The following is a 15,850-nucleotide window of genomic DNA, read 5'->3' on the forward strand; positions in this document are numbered from 1 at the left end:
AACCCAAACCACATTTGCACATCACACATCATTCACAACTGATCTATCTGGATCAAGCTACGCTGGACCATCAACACCTGAAGAGGCAGACACCAGACATATCCATGATTTTTTTAAAGTGTCTTTGAAGTGTCTTTGAAAATAAAACATGAAGTATGTGGGATTTAAGAAACAAAACAGATAATCATAGGGGAAGAGAGGAAAAAATAAAACAAGATGAAATCAGAGAGGGAACAGACCATAAGTGACTCTTAATCATAGGAAACAAACTGAGAGTTCCTGGAGGGGAGAGAGGTGGGGGAATGGGGTAACTGAGTGATGGACATTAAGGAAGGGGGGAAAAAAAGAGTTTATTTTACTTTATGTAAATTATACCCCAATAAACGTGACTAAAAAAAAAAAAAAAAAAAAAAGTTTCTCAAACTTGCACCTGTTGTAAACTATATTGTTAGACACTGCCACCTTATAGTTACATAATCTATTTTTCAAATTCACTGCTTTTTCGTTTTTTAAGTACTTATGTAGTACTTAGTATGTAGTATTATGCTTAGTTTAAAAAAAAAAAAAAACAGAGAGAGAAGTTATCTGTAATTTACTTTGAACTACATAAAAAAAAAACCGGAATGGTGGATGAATAAGAGGAAAAGTGGATGGATGGATGGATGGATGGGTGGGTATACAGTAAGTATAGTAAAATGCCCACAAATAATTTAAGTGGTACGTATATAGCTGTTCTCTGTAAAATTCTGTTTTGCTGTATGTTTGAAAATTTTCATAATCCAAATGTTGGGAAAAGAAAGGGAATGGTACTTATTCTTTACCAAGTATAAACTATCATGATCCTCGACAAGATGAAAAATGGTTATTTTCAAGTTAAAAAAAGTAAAATCAAAACTTGTAAAAAGTAATCTTGAAATGTCAAAATTATAGCTACACTCCAATACAAGGTAATGAATAAGATCTACCTATTTGAGTTCAGGTATAAAGAAAGAACTTGCAAATACTCTCCCATCTTACACAGAAACTAATTCTAACATAGTCCTTACCAGCTGTGAATTCTCATCCCTATAGTTGGCAGCAATATCTTGATTCTCCATAGCACCTCCTAACAGTCCAGTAGAATATGTCCTCAATGGCTGATCAGCCTCTCGGGCCCATTTGAAAAGATTCTCAACAATTCCCTCCTATAGTAAAGGAAATGAAATAGTACAATTCAACAAAGACCATTTTCATATTTAAAGATAAAGCAAAGATTCCAGTCTTATGAAAAAATTTAATAAAATATTTCAGTGTTGCTCATAAGATTAAAAAATGCAAGTAAGCTAAGTGTCCAAGTGGTTTAGTTAAAATAGCTATGCATCTGTGAAAAAGAATCCTATTTAGCCATCAATAATCACATAATATAGTCCCACTTTAGATGTTTAAGACCCAAAATGTTCAATAATCAAGTAGGGAGCACTAAAACGTCTATGTCCTTCTTTGAAGTTCATAATGCACAATTAACATTATTAATGAGAAGTCATCCACCAAAAAGTACTTAATTCCACATATCCCAAAATTTTTAATTAGTTGAGAAATAATACATACAAACAAGTACAGTCCAAAGAAAATGAAAAGCACCCACAATCTACCCCTGAACTTGACAGAGACCTTCCATGTGTTCCTCCTTGTACCATCTGCATCCTCCCTCTCCAAAAGGTACCTACAGTTACTTAATTTTAACAATTTTCCTGTTAAACTTCTGTTAAATGTTACATACTCTGAACTGTATAAACCACATGGTACCATAAGTATTTTTCTGCAACTTATTACTCAACATTATGCTTTTTACACTCACCTATAGTTACATGTAACTGTCACAAATAGCATTCAACATAAAATAGCCTTTACACATAACTTATAATTTCTCATAACAATCTAATATGATTGTGTAACTATTTGCAGAAGAGAAAACCAAATCACAGTAAGGTTAGGCAACATGAGTTGCAGAGCTGGGGTCTGATTGCTGGCAGTGTACCTCCAGATGTTCTTACTACTATTTTGTTAGTTTAAGCAACTACAACTACTTTTGTACAAGCATGTCCCTAGGGTGGACATGTAGGATCAGAACTGCTAAATCACAGGATATGTGCATACTCAACTTTACCAGAGGGTGCTAGGCTATTTTCCAAAGTAACTGCAACAATTCACAATTCCACCAACAGTGAATAGTTCTTTTTTTCTACATCTTTACCAAAACTTGGCCACTGTCACAATTTTTATTTTCCATAATCTGGTGGGTATAAAAATAACATTGCAGAGGTACCTGGGTGGCTCAGTCAGTGAGTGTCTGACTCTTGATTTCAGCTCAAGCCACAGTCTCGGGGTCATGAGATGAAGCCTCATGTTGGGTTCCACACGTAGTGTGGATTCTCTCTCTCCCTCACTCCCTCCCCCTATCCACCCCCATTCCCACTCATATGCTCTCTTAAAAAAGGGGGGGGCACTGCATTTACTTGAATTTCCTCATTAATTAATAAGGTTAGGCATATTTTTTATGCCTGCTGACCATTCAGGCTTCCACTGCTATGAAATACACATCTTTTACCAGTGTTTTATGATAAACACAAGTTCTTAATTTTTATGTAATCAGACTTAACAATATATTTTTTTTAAACTTTGTGCATTTTGTATCTTACTCTTCTCTAAGGTCATGGAGTCATTATCCCATACATTTCTAAACATTTAATCTCTTTTCAAAAAAATTAACACTGTAAAGTACATTTTGAGAAATTTGTTTTGAAATATTTGACATGAAGGGCACCTCGGTGGCTCAGTGGGTTAAGCCTCTGCCTTCAGCTCGGGTCATGATCTCAGGGTCCTGGGATTGAGACCCACATCGGGCTCTCTGCTCAGCAGGGAGCCTGCTTCCCCTCCTCTCTGCCTGCTTCTCTGCCTACTTGAGATCTCGCTGTCTAATAAAATATTTGACATGAAAATATATTTAATATATATAGTATTATATGTTATATTCTATATTACTATATATTTTATATTATATTATTATATATATTAAAATATATTTAATAGCCTTTTATTTCGCCTCTTCCCAGTCTAAGAACCTTAAAATATGAACTCCAATGAGCTCCTATCTATATGTTGCCCAGAATTTTTGTCCCCACTTTTGTTTATTTGGTCAATACTTCTATGTTTACAAAGGTACTCTGAAGATATTTTCTTCTATTACCTGGCCTCTATTACTGTTGTATCAGAGTTTGCTCTGTTTGATTATTTGTAGGAATTTTTTTTACTCTGGTTGCTTTCAAGATCTCCTCCATCTTTGGTATTTCTTTTGGCCTTCCTGAATCTTGAGTGGACATGTGTTTCATTAATTTGTAAAATTCTAGCCTCATCTCCCTGAATACTGCCTTTCCCTTTTCTTTTCTATTCTCTCCTCCTAAAACTCCTTTTAGATACACTTTGAACTTTCTAATTCTAATCTCTATATTTCAACTTCTTTCCTATTCTTCAGCTCTTATTTCTAGGGGCTTTATTATTGGCTATCCTATCAGATCTCCCAGTTCACTAATTCTATCTTTAGCTGTGTCTAAACTTAACTCTAACTTATCTACTAAGTTTTTAAATTCAGGAACTCTAATTTTTATATCCAGTAGTTCTCTGGTTCCTTTCCCAAATGGCCATTCTTCCCCATAGTCTTGGACTTTAAGAGTTCTGATACTTGGGGCATCTGGGTAGCTCAGTTGGTTAAGTATCTGCCTTCAGGAAAGGTCATGATACCAGAGTCCTGGAATCAAGCCTGCTCAGCAGGGAGCCTGCTTCCCCCTCGCCCCTTGCCCCCAACTTGTGCTTGCTCTCTCTCTCTCAAATAAATAAATAAAATCTTTTTTTTAATATTTTTATTTATTTATTTGACAGAGAGAGATCACAAGTAGACAGAGAGGCAGGCAGAGAGAGAGAGAGAGAGAGAGAGAGAGGGAAGCAGGCTCCCTGCTGAGCAGAGAGCCTGATGCGGGACTTGATCCCAGGACCCTGAGATCATGACCTGAGCCGAAGGCAGCGGCTTAACCCACTGAGTCACCCAGGCGCCCTAAATAAATAAAATCTTTTTTTAAAAAGTTTTGATTCTTTTACATCCAATAATTTTAAACCTTACCAAACCATTCTTAAGTGTACAATTCACTGGGATTAAGTACATTCACAATGTTGCATAACCATCACCACTATATATTTCCACAACTTATTATCCCAAACAGAAACTCTGTACCCCCACTTTCAATAATGGACAGAGCAAGCAAACAAAAGATCAGTACAGAAACAGAAGAGTTAAACACTATAAACCAATTAGACCAAATAGACATATGGAGAATCCTCAATCCAACAAGACCAAATATACATTCTTAAGTAAACATGGAACATTTTCCAGGATAGACCATGTTAGGCAATACCATGGTTAATAAATTAAAAAAGAATAAACTCTTATAAAGAATTTTCTCAGGGCACCTGGATAGCTCAGTTGTTTGGGCGTCTACCTTTGGCTCAGGTCATGATCTCAAGAGTCCCAGGATCAAACCCCACGCTGGGCTCCCAGACAACACAGAGCCTGCTTCTCTCTCTGCCCTTCACCCCACTCATGCTCTCTTTCTCTCAAATAAATGAAGTAAAAAAATCTTAAAAAATATTTTTTCTCCAATCATAATGGAATGAAATAAGAAATCAACAACCCAAGGGAAAATGGACAATTCATATATGGAAATTAACAAACTTTTAAACAACCAAGGGGTCAAAGAAGAAATCACACAGAAATTAGAAAATTCCTTGCAATAAATGAAAAGAAAAACACAACATACCAAAATTTATGCCATGTAGCAAAAGCAGTGTTTTTAAGGAACTAGAAAAAGAGCAAACGAAACTCAAAGCTAGTAAGTAAGGCAATAATAAAGATTAGAGTGGAGACAAGTAAAACAGCAAATAGGAAAAAAAAAAAAGAAAGAAAGAAAATGAAACCAAATGTTATTTTTTTGAAAAGATCAAAAAAACCTTTAACTAGAAAAAAAAAAAAAAAAAAGACTGAAACGGGACATTATTACCAATTTAGCATAAATAAAAAAGATTATAAAATACTATTAACTACTGTACACCAACAAAATGAGCAATATAGATAAAATAATAAAGTGAACAAATTCGTAGGAACACAACCAACCGGAACTGATTCATAAAGAAATAGAAAAATTGAATAGACCTATGAGTAGTAAGGAGATTGAATCAGTCATCAAAAACCTCCTAAGACAGAAAAACTCAGGACCAGATGGATTCACTGGTGAATTCTACACAAAAAATAATATCATTGTCAAATGAATTTAATATTTTTATTAATAATTAATTTTATTAATAATTAATAATTAATATTTTCTCAAACTCTTCCAAAAAATTAGGAAGGGAACACTTCAAACTCATTCTATGAAGCCAAAACATTATCCTGATACCACAACCCTACAAGGTAACTACAGATCAATATCCCCTATAAATAGTGATGCAAAAAACCTCTATAAAATACCAGCAAACTGAATTCAGCAGCGTAGTCAAAGGATTATACACCATGACCAATGGATTTATCCAAGAATGGAATATGGTTCAACATAAAAAAATCAACGTAGTACACTAATAAAATTAGTGTGAAATCACTGTGAATAGAAAACCATCTGACCATATCAAATGATAACAACAACAACAAAAAGAATCTCTAAAAATCAACACACTCTCATTAAAAAATACTTAATAAATTAGGAATAGAAGGAAACTTTCTAAGCATCATAAAAGTCAGGTAAGAAAAACCCATCCACACCCATCATCATACTCAACAGTCAAAGACTGACAGGCTTTTTCCCCTAAGACCACGAACAAGACAAAGATGTCTGCTTTCACCACTTCTATTCAACACAGTACTGTAAGTTCTAGCCAGAGGAGGCCAAGAAAAAGAAATTAAAGGCATTAATGTTGGAAAAGAAGAAATAAAATTATCTCTGTTAACAGACGACATAATCTTATACATAGAAAACTTTAAGATTCCACAATGTTAGAGCTAATAAATGAATTCAGCAAAAAGTTACAGCATACAAAATCAGTTTCATTCCTATACACTAGTGATGAAAAAGCCAAAAAGGAAATACATCCAATCATTTAAAAAATACTTGCTTTCTAATATCTTTCAGATAGCTATTCTATTTAATTCTCCTCTTTACTGTATTGTTAACTCCTAATCATGGAGAACTAATTCCTGGTGTGTTTTGTAATGTTTTTGTGAACTCATTTCACCTGGAAATTGCTTTTTCTATGAGAATCCCTGGTAACATGGATTATGAAAGCTTCCCCCCAGAGTGATTTTACATTTGCTTTTGCCACTCAAGGAATATCACAAAGTATTTTGCTGTTCATTTTTTGGCTTTGGGGTTCCTAATCATATGGTAGAAATTTCAAACATGCACCAAAAAAAAGTTATGCCACAGTTTCTCAGAGATTTATCCACCCCTACCCCTTAGTGTGGGGTCAGAAACTGAGAAACCTGTCATTTCCCCAAGGCGGTAAGCAGGTATTTCTCTTTTGCTCTGTTTCAGTGAGGGTCCTTTGGGCTACCAGTTTTATGCAGGGATCAAGGATCCCAGTTCCAACTCTTCAGCCAAGGTTTTGTCTCCTGTCCTCAATTAACACTTTGTTTTTACAACTACTTCTTCATTTCTGGTGCACAGGGATTTCTAAGAGTTTATTCAAAATACCCAGAATTCATATGTGCATGCCACAGGAAAGCTGACCAGTTATCCTGGCTAGTCAGTAAGATAAATCTGGGTCTCCTCCTCCCATCTCTCTTGAAACCACTTTTTTCTCTCTGCCTCTGAAAAACCTATATTCACAGTTTTCTTCCCACCTCTCATGGAATACTGTGAGGATTAGTATCCGATACAAAACAAATGCTGAGCACAGGGCTCACACTCAATAAACGGTAGGCATTCACCTAAATGACTTTTTTCATAAAGCACCTATTAACATTTTAAAGGAGGGTGCCTGGGTGGCTCAGTCATTAAGTGTCTCCCTTCAGCTCAGGTCCTGATCCCAGGGTCCTAGGATGGAGGCCCAAATGGGGCTCCCTGCTCAGTGGGAAGCCTATTTCTTCCTCTCCCACTCCCCCTGCTTGTGTTCCCTCTCTCTCTGTGTGTCTCTCTTTGTCAAATAAATAAATAAATAATCTTTTTAAAAATGTTTAGAGGAATCAATGTTGCAGAGTTAAAATCTGGGAAACACTCACTTAGAGATGATAATTTGAGACCTTGTTCTCTCTGATTTTATCCCTCCCACCACCAGTATTTTAAGACAACCTCAAAGAGGAAAATGTTAAAGCAATACTCAAAAATAACCCCAAAGGTCCTGATCTGACTGGATTAGTAGCATACACTGACAAACTTAAAAATATGAAAAATCTAGTACACAAACAATACTAAAGTACCCAGTTCTGAAGAAAACTACAAAAATAATTGTAAACAAACAAAAAAAAAATTTAAAGCTATTTGATTATTTCTATTGCTTTAAAAAGCTAAAAAATCAACTTTTTAAAATAGTGGCTAGGGGTGCCTGGGTGGCTCAGTTGGTTAAGCGACTGCCTTTGGTTCAGGTCATGATTCTGGAGTCCTGGGATCGAGTCCCACATCAGGCTCACCGCTCAGCAGGGAGTCTCCTTCTCCCTCTGATCCTCCCCTTCTCATGCTCTTCCTCTCATTCTCTCTTTCTCAAATGAATAAATAAAATCTTTTAAAAAATAAATAAAGTAAGTGGCTAGAAGTAATAAAATCAATTTAATAACTTGCAACCACCTCTAAAATAAAAAGGAAATGAAACAGAAAATGTAAAAAGGAAATGAAATAGAAAATACCAGAATGCACTGCATAAAGAGTAAGCAATGCTCAAGAAACTTCTTTTTCATACATATATATAATGGGTTGCATGTAAAAACATTATGTTTCACAAAGTTTGAGAAACACTATATAATTAGATGTTTTTTAAAGAAGTAAAATATTGATTCACACCAAAAATTTGCATAGGATACTTATGAAGAATAAAGATCATCATGTAATCCAACAGGAAAGTCTCAAAATGTCAAAGAAGATTGTAATCTGTGTTCTAGGACACTGGATTCAAGGTTATGTTATTTCCTATCTAATTTTTCTTAATAATTCACTTCTCCCAAAAGAAATTAGTTATTAATAAAACTGCTGGGGTGCCTGGGTGGCTCATTCGGTTGGGCTCTTGATTTCAGCTCAGGTAATGATCTCAGGGTTATGAGATCAAGCCCTGCATCAGGCTCCATGCCCAGCGTGGAGCCTGCCTGGGATTCTTTCTCTCCATCCTCCCCTTTCCTCTTCCTCCCCGTCTCTAAGAAAAAAAAAAAAAAGAAAGAAAGAAACAAAGCTGTTCTTAAACTGCAGAAAGCTTTATTATTCAAAACATCCGTTAGTGTTTCTGACATCCAAAGGGTATTCACTTAATTCTAAATATACAATGATGAAACTATAAAGAACCAGAGTTGATTTTCCTACAATGACAACCAGGAAACTTTTACAAAGCAGAGTAAAATCATCTGTAATAGTCTACAAATCTTGTATATACAAATACACTGCTACAAATGCTTCACTTTCATCCCGGTTTTCAAAAGAATTCATATTAAAATATTTCTCACAAGCATATAGATATTTTTGGTCTCCCACAATGGTAAACTAACTGGAGATTTTTTAATTTAGTCTGTATACAATACTGCAAATTATATATACTGTATACAATACTGCAAATTATAGCATTAATTACACAATGTTATTTTCTAAAAGACTTTTTGTGATACAATGCTGTAATAAAGCTTTAAAAGTTAAACGAAAATCTATTTCTAGATCTTTCATTTGGCTTATATATTTAACTATATTAAGACTTCCAGACTGTTTCAGAAAATTAAGTTTTAGTATCTTTGAAAAAAAAAAAAGAAAGCCATGTACAAATTCTTAATGCTGAATACAAAACACTCATATTACTTCTAAAAATAGATCAACTAATCTTTGACGTTTAAAGTATACACACACACAGTCACTATCAAATTATCACTTTCTGGTCTTCATAGTAGTTATCCTTATTTGAAACTATCAGTTTATTTGTGTCTGCCTTCCCAAATATATTATGTGAATGTAAGCTCCCATCTTGCTGACAAAATATTACCAACACCTAGCATAAAACACAGCACAAAACACGTCTTCAAATATTAACTAAATATAAAATACCAACCAAAAGAAAAGAAAATGAAAAATAAATACCATCAAGACAATGGGCTTCCTCAGGGCAGAAATTCCTTCCTCACTAAGGAAGACAACTCATCAAGAATACGAGTTTGAGTAAGATCAGAAAACCATTCTAAAAACATATGATCTTAAGATTTTAAGATATACTATAGCACCTAAGCAGCACAAAAAGTTATTCTTAAATTTTTCTTATTGCTTATCTTTATTTCTTACATTTCTACAACATATTACTATTATAAAAATCTATAATTACCTTAACAAAGACAAATCAAACAGATCAACCTTCAATTTAAAAATAAAATGATGACTTTTCTTTTTATTAAATACCTTTTCTTGAAAGACAACAGCAGTTTCCAGCCCTGGCATGATGTCAAGTAGGAGTCTGCAAGCTGCAGTATTTAAAGGGGGCTCTCGGCTTGTCATCACATATGCGTTCACCAGCTATAAAAAAACGGAGGAATACTTCTATTCATCTGAAATTCAACCCAGTCAAGTTAATGAAGTCTAATAAGCCCTTAATAAATTCCCATCACTCACCTCAGGGGTATTAAGAACCAATGATTACTAATTAAACCTTTATTATAAACCATTACAATCCTTCTGAGCCATGATGGGATCATATATTATTTCTTCTGTATCTTTAAAATCAAATCCCCCCAAAACAACAAATCAGCAACAACAGAATTAAAGCTTAAAGAGTATCAAGAAATCACTCCCTATTTTTTTTTTTTTACCCTTTATTCTTACATACACTTTTTCAGAAGGATAAGGCAAGATTCTTGGCAATGGTTAATGTAAACTTGAATTTCGTACTTACACTATAAGTACATTTAATATTACATGTAAATTGTAAGTAAACATATTAATAAAACTTTCATTTTAGCATTCAAATACTACTCAGTCTCCACTACTAAGTGGCACTGTGTTCTGTGCTGGGTATACATCAGTGAATAAGATGCAGTCCCACCATCAAAGGGTTCATAATCCAACAGAGGTGATAGCTGGAAAAACAGATATCATTGAGTAAAAGATGCTATAGAAGCCTGTAGGAGGCCACACAACTCCTGCAGAAGAATCAGAGAAGACTTTAGAATGGAAGGGATTCTAAGCCAGAATGTAAATGACAAGTAGGAGTAGCCGAGGTGTAGTAGGGACAAGAGGAGAGCCAAAGGGCAAGAACTTAAAATTGAGAGGACAAAGGCCAGAGAGATTGGGTTTATATTTCAAACCTAGGAATTTTTTTTTTTTAATTCATTTGACAGAGATCACAAGTAGGCAGAGAAGCAGGCAGAGAGAGAGAGAGAAGGAAGCAGGCTCCCTGCTGAGCAGAGAGCCCGATGCAGGGCTCGATCCCAGGACCCTGGGATCACGACCTGAGCCGAAAGCAGAGGCTTTAACCCACTAAGTCACCCAGGTGCCCCTCAAACCTAGGAATTTAAAATTTATCTTGAGAGAAATAGAAAATCACTAATGGACTATAACAAAAAGGGTGCCATCACTTTTTGCATTTTAGAAATATTTCTGGGCTATAGAGTGAATAGGTTGGAGGAGAACAAGACAAGATGATAAATCAGTTAAGAGGCAACTATAATAGCCAAAAGAGAGATGGCAGTGGCTAAACTAAGGTCTGGCAAAAAGGGTGAAAAGAAGTGGAGGGATTTGTAAAGGTTAATGGAATGGGAATAAGACCTGTAAGTTCACTGAATAAGAGAGCTTGGAAAAATAAAGGATAACTTCTAGCTAGGTAGACAAGGACATCACTACTGAGCTAGAGAACAAGAGAAACAGATAATAGAGCAAACAATTAGTTCAAGGTGACTGTGGAGGATATCCAGGTGGAAATACCTAGAAGGCAGTTGGAAATGATCTGAGGTACAAAAGAGACAACAGTAACTGAGAAATAAATCCAGGAGTTAATATAATACAGACAATAACAGCTAATACTTACTGAACCCTCATCTACCAGGTTCTGTGTTAAGCACTTTTCATGATTAATTTCAAAGATTACAAAAACATTTTACAGATAAGAACTATCATCCCTATTTTATAAAGAAAATAAAGCTTGGAGAAAATGAAGGTTGTTAGAGGCTTAAGTTGCCTCAAGATCAGTGGAGCTACATTTAAACCCAAAACATGGACCCCAAAACCTACATTCTCAAGCATCATGCACTCCGGCCTCCAAAAACAAACCTAACAGCTACAACTTACTGAATAATTACTATGTTAAAGGAGCTGTGTACACTGGGTGTATTTTTCCCGCTCATTTACTTCTCAACAGCCCAGAGTTAGGGAAGGTATCCTTCTCTCCCTTCACATACTCAATGCACACACCACAGTGTTGATGCAGAATCGTGCCTCATATATCACTCTTAGTTTTCTATTCAGAAGCCCAAGAAAATGTCTATATTCCCAAACTTAAAAATCATTCTTGCCCAGGGATGAGCACAGATGCCTTGTGAGTCCTTGTCAATATTCAACTGAACAAAGTAGGCACCAAAAAGAAAACATCTTGGCTAAAACCAGAACTTTGGTAAGAAAGAAATCCAGGATGCATATCTCACTAAAGTAATACCAAACCAAAAAAAATCTACGCAATCTATTCCCAATTCTCTTAAGACCTTAGGAGAAAATAAACTATTTACAAACAATAAAGGTATAGCATCTGCTAATGATAATCTCTGGAGAAAAGTAAGAAGCAAACCTACTGCATTCATGAAATCATCATTCTTGAAGAGTATTCTCAGCAAGTGGCCCAGCATACACTCTGGATCAGCTCGACCTACCAAAAAGAAAAGGGAAGGAACAAACAAGGAATAAGTAAGTCATCCCAGTCAAGCAAGTTAAACCTCTGGAAAGGCACCTGGGTTGTTACAAGTACTATTAAAATGCTACAAAAATAAATGGAAACAAAGAAAAGATTCTTTTGATGAATTAGATTTCATAAGAAACATGCTATAAAATTAAAAGTGACAATATAAAAACTCGAGACACTGCTCTCTAACTTCCCCATCACCCAGCACATTGCCTACACAGCAATGCTAAATTAAATAAATGTGTGCTAGACCCACCCCAGCATCACTAAGAGTACACAAGATCTAAAAAAGAATCATAAAGGAGACTTAAGAGAAAGAACAACCCTGATATCCAAGCCAGAAATAAGGTAGGAAGCAAAACTTCTTTTGATGGGTGGTCTGGAGGAGAAGACTCCAAGTCCAACCTTCCTTTCAACTATAATGCCAACAATACCAGAGATGCATCCTCAAACCTGTAATGATACCTGAGGTTGTAGGGGCAGGGCTCAGGAGGGGAATTCCACTAAAATCAATCACCAACTCTAAAGATACAGTACCCTTGGACATCTTAACTTTTCGAGTTCCTGGGGAAAGAAAGTCCGGAAACCTAGAATCTACTCAACACACAGCCTACAGGTAAAGGAATTACTTAATGATTGGGACAATTATTGGTTTTTAAAACAGATACCATCTACTTTAATCTTCCTGTAAGTTCATTAGAGTGGCAAATTTAGTCAAAGGATACAATTTAGGATGAAGAAAAGATGTGAGCTACTGATTCGAAGTTTCTACCAAGCTGTAATTAATATTCCAAAGTAAATCACAAAAAGAAAAGTTGCAGAATGGTATCATAAAAACTAGATGAGGACCTCAGATAACCTAACTTTCTCTGTTTATAAATGATGAAACTGACACCCTCATTTTTATTTAAAGAAATTATGCCTAATGACAAACATTGCTTAACATAAGAGGTAGGGAGGAAAAAACAGTCTTTAAATTTCCTGTTGAAAAAAAGTGTATCATTCTGTTTCTCCCTTTTTCCTCATTACCATTTCATCCCTTCCAAGGCTTTTCCAAGGTCATTAAGCATGATCATCTCTCTTTTAATTCTAACCCCATACATTAACCTAATTTCTTATTTCACATTCACATTTGTACTTCTTCATGCTCTGATTGCTTTACTGAAGAATTAAATAGGTGAATAATACTCTAACGTCACAAGTGGGGATGTCTAGAGCAAGAGCAACAGGTATCCCATAAATAATTGCACACTCAATCTGAAATGCCTAGCTTACCTACACTTGAGAACAAAAGTCTAAGACAGAAATTAATCCTGTACCATTCAGGTGGGTATACAATGTTCTTTTTTTTGTAAGTCCCACTCATTCTCATATCGCTCTACATACAGTATCTCTTTTTTCCACAAAGGACCGCTTCTGACCTTACACAGAGGAAGTTTATATGCAGCAATGGGCCCACATATGATTTAAGCTTCGTCCACCTTAGAGACAACATAAAATGGCAAAGTCTCAAGTCTCATATAACTCTGTATCATACCAAATTCCATGCCAAAGCAGACTGCATTGTCATGGCTCTAATTAGCCTAAAACAAAGCCAAATTATTATGAGATGGCATACTTTAGCTGCTGAAATACTAAAGTAGACATCAAGAAACCTGTTTGTTATTCAAGGTTCCAAGTATCAATTTCATAACTAAAAACAAGGCACTGAATGCTTTTCAACTACATTTCCTCATTAGTAAAAGGATAATTATCCCTTTTTCTCCTTTAAACAATCCAAGTTCGTAATTGTTTCAAACTGTTGTTTGAAAGATGAAGGCACAAAGGATAATCTCTTTGGGGTTAAAAGTCAGAAAGGCAGGGGTGCCTGGGTGGCTCAGGGGGTTAAAGCCTCTGCCTTCAGCTCAGGTCATGATCCCAGGGTCCTGGGATCAAGCCTCACATCAGGCTCTCTGCTCAGCAGGGAGCCTGCTTCCTCCTCTCTCTCTCTCTGCCTGCCTCTCTGCCTACTTGTGATCTCTGTCAAATAAATAAATAAAATCTTTTTTTAAAAAAAAGTCAGAAAGGCAGAACATTTTCCCTTTTTAGGTAACATACCAATGGTGTCAGTAAGATATACCTACATAATTTAGCTCCTTGAAGTTAGTTACTTCTCTTTGATATGTAAATATTACAAATATTTCCACTTTTCCAGGATTTTTCCTCACTACCTCCACCTTGAGCAATATTTTAACAATAAGATGATCTTACAACTTAGCAGGAAAGATGCTCTTTCAATTGTAAATTTTCCTATAAGCTACTTTCTTTTGTAAGAAAATTAGAGCCAGGCTTAAGAGAACACAGGTCTCACCAGGATGTCGGTCATCAAATGGGTCTGGATCTCCCTTACGATATTCTTCAGTTTCTTTTTCAATCAATTCAGACATCCTAGCACAAAGGGAAGACAGGGTCAACTCTAAACAAGCATACAAAAAAATGTACCGCCACCTACAAAAGTCAATTCAACAATCAAGGTGTAAAATAAAAACAAAAAGTTAGAAAAGATATTTTCCCAATGAACACAGAGATCTAAACAACCATCTCATTAATGAGTGTCCACTCCTAAACACATTCTTCTCTCCACTTTCCTGTCCCAAAAGATAGCACTACCATCCCCTCAGGTACCTAGGAGTCATCATTAAAAACTATTCTCCTCACCCCCCACAACAATAATTCCTGTTAGCTCTACCTACAAAGTATTTCCTGACTTCAATCATTTCTTTCAATCTTGACCATTCTTATCCTAGCCCAGAACACCATCAACTGCCTGAACTTAGAGTAGCCTTTTCTCCAACTTCTTGCTTCAATGTTTGACACAAAATTCATTATCCAACTTCCAAAGATTTATCACACTAACTTCAATTATACCCAAGTACTACCATGGCTTACACTAACTCAGCTTCTGTCTACATCTCTGACTTCTCTCCATTCTCCCTTCATAAAGCTTCAGGCATATGGCCTTCTCTGCTCTTCGAACAGTCCAAGTTCATAACTGTTTCAGGGCCTAAGTACTATTATTTCAACCTACAATAGTCTTCCCCCCCACCTAAGTTCCTACCCCTACCCCAAGCAACCAATTATCTGCTTTCTCTCACCAAAGATTAGTTTTGCCTGTTCTAAAATGTCACACAAATGGAATCATATATGCTCTTTTCATAACTGGCTTCTTTAGTTCAGCATATTTTGAGTGACCCATGTTGTTTGTTGCGTGTACCAACTCTTTTTTTATTCACGTTTTTGAAACAAGAAAAATCACATTTTGAATACCCTAAGCAAGAATGACAACTTAACCTATTATATGACAATCAAATGCAAGGCTATTATACTCTCCAACATCTACCATGCTCTGTCCTGACTCAAACTCTCCTATATGCTTTATGTCCACAAAACCATACTTCCTATGGTGGCTCAGTGGGTTAAGCAACTGCCTTCAGCTCAGATCATGATCTCAGGGTCCTGGGATTGAGCCCCACACTGGGCTCTCTGCTCTGCAGGGAGTCTTCTTCTCCCTCTCATACTCCCTCTGTGCTCTCCCTCTCTCAAATAAATAAATAAAATCTTTAAAAAACAAAAAACAAAATGATACGTCCTAGTCTTAAAAGCTAAGCTCCCTGAAAAAACTCTTGCCCACTCAGGCATATTTTTCCCCCTTAAGGCTCAAAAATATTTCTGC

The 15,850-nt window shown here is 35.8% G+C and overlaps 1 protein-coding gene across 5 annotated transcripts in view; it reads right to left on the reverse strand.

Moving 5' to 3' along the window:
• Positions 1-15,850, reverse strand: part of DCAF1 (DDB1 and CUL4 associated factor 1) — an 81,159-nt gene that overhangs the window by 46,495 nt on the left and 18,814 nt on the right. For 4 of the 5 annotated variants that reach the window (XM_032868172.1, XM_032868171.1, XM_032868173.1 and 1 more), the window contains exons 3-6: positions 14,489-14,565; positions 12,032-12,105; positions 9,654-9,767; positions 1,047-1,184 (exon numbers count right to left, since the gene is read on the reverse strand). In XM_032868172.1, the coding sequence (XP_032724063.1) occupies positions 1,047-1,184; positions 9,654-9,767; positions 12,032-12,105; positions 14,489-14,565 (403 nt within the window). The remainder of the gene's footprint in view (positions 1-1,046; positions 1,185-9,653; positions 9,768-12,031; positions 12,106-14,488; positions 14,566-15,850) is intronic. The other variant, XM_032868174.1, reaches the window with a different exon arrangement.

Source organism: Lontra canadensis, unplaced genomic scaffold, assembly GCF_010015895.1.
Source record: "Lontra canadensis isolate GAN:19392208 unplaced genomic scaffold, GSC_riverotter_1.0 scaffold35, whole genome shotgun sequence".
Taxonomy (NCBI): domain Eukaryota; kingdom Metazoa; phylum Chordata; class Mammalia; order Carnivora; family Mustelidae; genus Lontra; species Lontra canadensis.